General features: G+C 39.5%; 2 protein-coding genes across 3 annotated transcripts in view; both read right to left on the bottom strand.

The window, feature by feature from the left end:
- Positions 1-653, bottom strand: part of CPNE1 (copine 1) — a 36,344-nt gene extending 35,691 nt beyond the window's left edge. For both annotated transcript variants that reach the window (XR_004841854.1, XM_009638089.2), the window contains exon 1: positions 573-653. The gene's annotated coding sequence lies outside the window, so the exon portion shown is untranslated. The remainder of the gene's footprint in view (positions 1-572) is intronic.
- RBM12 (RNA binding motif protein 12) overlaps positions 1-7,376 on the bottom strand; it is an 11,614-nt gene extending 4,238 nt beyond the window's left edge. Inside the window, 3 exon segments of the mRNA XM_035893234.1 lie at positions 2-715; positions 1,113-1,209; positions 5,212-7,376. Of these exon segments, the coding sequence (XP_035749127.1) occupies positions 2-693 (692 nt within the window). The 5' untranslated portion in view covers positions 694-715; positions 1,113-1,209; positions 5,212-7,376.
- Between the last annotated feature and the right edge of the window lie 63 nt (positions 7,377-7,439).

The raw sequence follows: 7,439 nt of genomic DNA, 5'->3' as shown, positions 1-7,439 counted from the left end.
GGGGGGCACAGGGGGTATTGGAGGAACTGGAGGAACTGGAGGCAGTGTGGGTACAGGAGGTGGAACAGGTATCGGGGGAATAGAAGGCATTGGTGGCAAAGATGGCATAGCTGGGATAGGAGGGATTGGTGGAGGAGGTACTGTGTTCATTGGGGATGCTGTGCTAGGTATAGTTGAGCTAAATGTTGGGCTACCAAAGGTACTCCCAAGATTTGGAGGTGCAGTCCCCATACTGGCAGTAGAAAATGTGGATATGTTTTTATTGCTTTCATGCACAGTAGTAGAAGCAGTTACTACACTAGGAGAAGGATTATTAAAGTTAGGTACAGTAGTAGGTAAGTTAACCCTTCCACTCATTCCAGAACTAGGTGGTGGTCCTGACCTGCTAGCATTTGCTGGTGGCATATCTAGATTGGCAGTTTCGAAACGCCTACGACTGAGTTCTATCATGTTCTGCATTTCAGTTTTACTGCTCAGCAACAGTGTCACTTTCGACCCTTTAATTGTACCACCTGTGCGCATCATACCAAGCCTTGCATCTTCATCAGTGGCAAAAACGATGAAAGCCTCACCCAGTTCACCCCCTACAATATGCACGCCCCCATCAGGAATGGTCAATCCAGAGAAGAAGTGGCGAATGTCCATGGTCCCCGCCACAATCGGGAGACCTTGCAAGCGGATGACCACAGCCATGCTGCGCTGAAACAACACACACCTGCAGATGAGAAAAGGCAACGGCTATGTCAGACTACTGTTTATGACACCATGCAATTACCTACAGACACCATCTACTATATTTGTTTACATACACCTAACAATATCTTGCAAAGATTAAGCATGTTTATATTCCAAGTTCCTTATTCATGTTTGTTTACTTCATAGAGATTGAAGTATTAAACATTTACCAACACAATTAGCATACATTTTGCACTAGAAATTCCAAAATAACTGTTAAACTAAGACCCCCAGTGAAAAAAAAAACACCTAAAGAACAGCAAAAATCAGAACTATTACATCAGTAGTTGAATATTCAATGGAACGTAAGCAAAATGAGTATTTTAGCTACGCAAACAAAATTAATTTACCATACACTGATATGGTATTCACTGTACCTGGCAAAGTGACTGCGAAAAATTCTGCAGACCTATGGGAAATAAATAGTTTTCTTTCGTTTGGGGAAGGATTTCATCTTCTGCCAGGTGAAGACGACTAGGAACATAACAGTGGGTTGGTTACAAACAAAAACCCATTACGGACAACTAGGAACAGTGAGACTGATATGACATCCTGACAGGGATCATCTAGATTATACTGATCTTCTAATTTTCTCTTAGCAAAGGCAAGAGATCTAGGTGACCATGAAGCTAGCTAACCATTATAAACTAGCCCCAGACATTTTGTGACTATACAGACCTCACCTACGCTAGATTAACATCTATGCATACCCTAACTAGACATTTGGCCTTTACAACTTTCAAAAGGTACAATTTTTTAATAGTCACAGACGTTCCGTCTAGTATTACACCTTCCATCTCAGGCACGAGTAAATGACTTTTACCTCTACAGCTGAGATTAGTGGAAGCTTAACATCAATTTTGAATAGGCAGATCTTGACAGTTGCCTTGTACACATTCTACAGAAGAGCCTGAGGCGATATCAGAAGTTCAGGATAAACATGAAACTAGGTAATTCTCACTTATCCTTGACAAACCTTCAGTAAAGACTGGAAGCATCATATTAACACTAGCACAGTTCACCAGTTCAGAAGCCAGCCTCTCGTCCTAAACAGTCAGCAGTAGCACCTTGTTTCACCTGAGCCACTTCATCTCTGAAACCTCTTGACTTCCCAAGTACAAGCCTGTCCAGTATCTGTATGGAAGACCTTCAAGGCTCCCACTGGTCACATACAAATAGCATTAACTAAGCATTTGAAATCAAGGATGAACCAGATAATACAATGCAATACCCAAGAGGCAGTGCACCACCAGACTTCTGGCCATGTGCCAAAGCTATGACGAACTACAATCAGTCACTGTCTCCTAACATTTCACATTCAACTAAATATCGTATCCCAGCATACAGTCAAATCTTTAAGTCAGCTGCATTTGCCTGTCTAGGTCTTCAAATTGCTTTAAAGTAGACACACTTTGAATACATCCTTAACTACTAGGTAAAGCCACTATCCAACAATTTAACCATGCCAGGTAAGGCTGAATTCAGTCCTTAATGAAAATAAGAGTAACAATTCTTCTACAGGGCAAAAAAAAGCAGCAATTCTTTTGTTTGCACAATGGAACTTTACATTACTCAAGTGGGTACTTAAGTATTTTGTTTTGTTGCCCACTAAGCCAGAGCTAACCCTTTCTATACGCTAACAGACTCAAGCAACACACTGGGGTATTAAAGGGCATTGGCCCACATCCAGCTGACACAAGAAGCGAGGAGGACTTTTCTCCCTCAAGGAGAGCAGACAAGCCCACTGGCACAAAGTCAGCTCTGCTGCTCTCGCCACTGTGAATGAACAGCTGATGCCTTACTGCATAACCTGGAAAGAGAGACTGAAACTTGCAAGACCTTCAGCAGAAGATCAAAAAAAAAAAAAAATCTGGCTGTACATATTGCTAGGAAAAGCCCTCACTCTACCAAGGGATGGCAGCAACAGAAAGGGGACTACATACGAAGCCTCAGGGATTATTTTTTAAAAAGCAGCTTTCCCAACTCCACGGCAAGGTTACAAAAACGACATCTTGCATTTATCTTTTATAGTGACACATTTAACTTGAGAATAAAGTTCATTGCCCAGTCATTTTCCAACAGCAAAATAACTGGCCCATATGAAAAAGAAACGGGTCAAGATAAGAACCATTTATGCTATGCACACATCTAAGAAAGCATATAAGATTTTTTGCACCATTTTAAAACAGCAGTATTTTTCAATGATTCCGTAGTTTTATTTTAAATTTGCCCAACATGGATAGCAATCTGTGAAACTAAAAGTTAAATTGAAAATTCTACTTACTTTAAGGAAGCCATATTAAAGGGGACTGTAAAACCAAAATTTATTACATGCTAAAAGATTGCTTTTGAATTAGATGATCCTGAGGCAAGCAAGCAGTACGAAAGCATCCCTGGTTTTGCACCTACACTTTGAAAACAAAATAACACTAATAGCAAATCTTGCTAGGAGGTTTACATTTTCTCTATTACCTATTATACAAAGAAATGAGTTTCAGAAATTTTTATGCATTGGGAGTTATACATTTGAAGTTTCTCGTGTTAAATGGGAGACTACTTTTAGTTATTTCCTTACTAATGCAAAAGGGATGACAACCCAATATGGCCATTAGTTTAACAAAGGCAACTTGGGAAGGTTTTTCTGTTCAGATCTGCTGGTTTAGAACATAATTTATTCTTTACCAGAACTCATAGCTGCTGGATAACTGCATTTACTAGTGATTCCATGAACCTAGCCCAGAACACAAATTAACAGATAAGGTCACAAAAGAATTCTTAAGAGTTCAAGCATTTGAACATTTACTTAACTTCCGGGATAATCCAAGTGTTTCAACCTTGCACTAAATGCAAAACGTCATTATAAATGCTAAGAGATATCTTGAAGCTTTGTTAGTAAGTATTCTACTTAGAAAGCAGCTGCTTAGGTGTACAGTTGCTAGAAAAACTAGCTGCAATGATTTCTGGGTAGTTGATTCCACGTGCAAGATTAAGCAAATGCTTGCTATTAAGCAAGAGCCAACAGTAGCATGGTATGAATAAAAAGAACTTTAAGACTTTACTCCATCAAATATTTTTGGCAAAAAGAGTATTTTGTCACCTCAAAACATAACTGCTTCAGTGCTTTAACAATCTATTCATTTCAATTCTGTGATTTAAAAAAAAAAAAAAAAAAAATCATCACAAAGACCAAAAGGGCCAAATTTCACATTTCTAAGTACTCACAAGTCTGATTTTTTCCAAAACACACGTAGAAGACAATAACCCACCCGCTCAAATTTTCCAACTAATGAAAAAGCAAAGCCTGCTCAAATACTTCACTGCTCATTTGTAAAAATCAACATACACGCAGAGGCACATGATGGGGCTACACGCCTGTTAAGTGTGCGCTGAAGGCTTTTTGTTGTGCTGTTTGAGGTGTTCTCAGGCTGCCTGCTTTCCCCCCCCATACAAAAAGGTACTTTAAGGCAAAAGTGGGTTTTGTTGTCATTTTGTGTGTTTGATATATTTTTTGAGATACCAGAAGCACAAAATCCTGGAGTTGTACTATGGGAAAGCCATCCCCATTAGCAAGCCAACATCAAAAATGCAGAGTAAAGGGCTGCTGACAATCAATCTAATTCAACTCATTTGACAAACCTTAACAGTACGCTTACGTGTCTTGACAGTAACATCTTTAAAAACATCAATGTTACACTGGGAAAAGGCACACAAGATGACAGTATTATTTCTTCCATCTATGCACTAGTCAGTAAAATCAGCTGAATGTGGGTTGTATGCATAAATTGATAAAAACACCAGACTAGCCTTTTAAGATGTATGCATTTTTCAAATTAAGAAAAGTTTAGAAGATTCAATATAGTCCCTGGGGAGTACTGAAGTACAATACCCACACAGTACACACACACACACAACATATTTGGCAATTCTTGGACAAAGACTAAGAACTGGAATAACACTGGTATTGTAGGAGGAATTTTAAATATCCAGGCTGTCTAGCGAAAAGCTAAAACTGCAGACTACAGTTTTGCTTTTTTTTTTTTTAAAAAGGGTAAAATCAACCTGTTAGGTTCAAATTAGCTCAGAGATTACTATCTTGATCTATCTGATCCCTTTATGCTGTAAAACCAAATTAGAACCAATTACTGTACACTTCTAAACTCCAATAGTTAGAAACATGCAGACCTGTGGCCTGCAGCAAAGTAGCTACATTTTCCAACAGTGCAATATAACTGGGAGAGTGTTCCAGACTACCACATGCTGATGAAACAACAAAGCATTAGTTTGTCAGAAAATTCGGTTTACAAGAACAACATTGCCAGAACCACCATCACCAGTGGGAGTCAAAGTAAAGAAACTAGCTATAGATTACTTGACCCAAGTGTTTTGCTACCAATTCACAGATTCCAAAAGCTTCAAATATTTCTTAAAATATACTCAATATGCATATAAAGAATTCTTCAATTCAAAGGCTCTTACCTGCAAAGACAGATGTTTTTTTCTTAACAAGTAGCAGAAGCCAAGCCAATCCTGTGGGCAACCAATTAAAACCAACTTTTAGACTGCAATAAAGAATAAATGGAGGCAAAAATCAATGCAGGCAACACAACAGCAGTAACAGTCCACAAAGAACTGTATATATAGAAAGTTCAAACCTGCAACCACCACAAGGCACTGCAACATAGAACAGCCACAAGAGTAAGAGCGCATTTTCTAATACCTTATCCCTGTATGACTTGTCGGTAATCGCACTGCACGGTTTTTGTATGGTTTCAAGACATGAATATGCCTTCGACAAAGGATATAAAAAGAACCAGAAAACATTCAAAGAATCTTTCAAGTTTCCTCATCACCAATAGGTGAACAAATCACTCTTTCAAAGGCAAAGAGCAAGAATAAATACCTGAAAACCCTGAATTTTAACAAATCCTTGCTCCATCAATAACGATATTCCTTCCTGCAACTGCACATCATCTTACTTGAGCAAAGCAACGTAAGCCGCACCTCAGAAAACCTCCCTCTAGCTGCACATGAAGAATTCTTCAAAGGAGTCACACAAACTGGTGAAACTAAGTGACATCTCACAGCCACCTCTGGGCAGTCACCTCTACAGAGCACACGGTAAGAACTCCCCACCAAGATGCTGTATTTTCAGTTGTAATCTGTCATTTCATTATCCAAATCCTGATCAAATGCCCATTTTTTTCATCCCTGTATAAAAACTGTCTTCCTAGGATTACAATTCAACAAGAGAGCCAAACATTTTAAGTGGCAACACATGTATTTTGTATTTAAAGAAGGGATGGAAAACCCTTGCTCTTTCATTGCTCAGTAAACTATGTCACACTGAAATTGTGATTCTTAGGAAAACTATCCAGGAATGAATCACACTAAGAACAAATAACTGCCTCCTCCTCACACAACCCAAACAAGATGTTTTCAGTTATAGGCATCATTACCAAAGTGAACTTAAGAGAAGGAAGCACTACCAAACCATCCACAAACTCCCTAACGGAATTAAAACAAAAAGATATTCACAGATCTTCCAGGACATTAACAGCAGACTTAAAAGTGAGAAAGATACAACTATGCTCTTCAGACCTATATTAAAATGGCAAATGCGTTTAGGAAAAGACGACTTTCTTTTTATTATTGGACCTTTAAGAGAAACAAGCAATCCTTTATTAGAAGGATTCAACTGTATACTTTCATGTCTAGCAGTGTCAAACAGGAATTTACAATGCAGGAAAGAATGTAATCACCTGAAAAACAGTTTCATGCAAAACCACACCTGCTTCAAGAAGCAGATAAATCTTTCATGCACAAGGAACTTTCCATTTGGAAGAAAAACCCAAATCACTTGACGTATTTCCAGTATAGCAACAACAGTGTTGCATACGCTCCTCTTCACAATGCTGAAAACAAGCTGAAGATTTACAGTGGACTATGACAGCGTGCTATAATATGAAACAACAAACAAAACCAAGCCGCATTCTTCAGAAAAGGTGCAAAACTCCACTCTACTACATTTACTCTTTCTACCAAACACCATCTACTTTTGTTTACAAGTCTCAATTCTCTCAACTTTAAAGAAAACCATCCATCACTCTCATAGGTAGAAACATCCTTTCCAATCAACCCAACATGCAAAAGCGTATTAGCTAGGCAAACATGGACTAGGGAGCAGGTGCTCCCACACCACACTGACAGCAGACCCGTGGGACTTCATGGGAGAGACTCTCCACAACACCCTATCAGCTATACAGAAAGAACACCATCCACTAGACACAAAACAGCCGATGAAACAACCTGAAGGACTCTACCGAAGAAACAATCTGCCGATTTTTCCACCTAACCCCAGCAGACCGAGATGGGTGAGAAAATCAGTGAGAATTGGGTACATTAAAGAATGAGTAAAACCAAAGCAAGAAAGCAAGCTCACGCAGTCTAATGGTGTACTTCTGGGACACACTTCAACACTAGGTTGTCTTCGGTTTTTTGCTTTGTTTTGTTTTTTTAAACAGAGCTGGTTTTTATTAGGGCAGAAGAGCATTACATTACTGCACGGCAACTTCGCTGGTGTTTACAGGGTAACCCCGACAAGCGGTGGCAGCGCCGCAGGCACCAGGGACCTTCTTCCCCGCGAAGTGCGGAGCGTTTGCCCCGCTTCGTCCCCTGGAGCCGGGCGAGAAGCAGCTGCCGGCGCC

The sequence above is a fragment of the Egretta garzetta genome, unplaced genomic scaffold (assembly GCF_000687185.1).
Source record: "Egretta garzetta isolate BGI_Z169 unplaced genomic scaffold, ASM68718v1 scaffold440, whole genome shotgun sequence".
NCBI lineage: Eukaryota > Metazoa > Chordata > Aves > Pelecaniformes > Ardeidae > Egretta > Egretta garzetta.
This window is presented reverse-complemented; position numbering and strand designations above follow the sequence as displayed.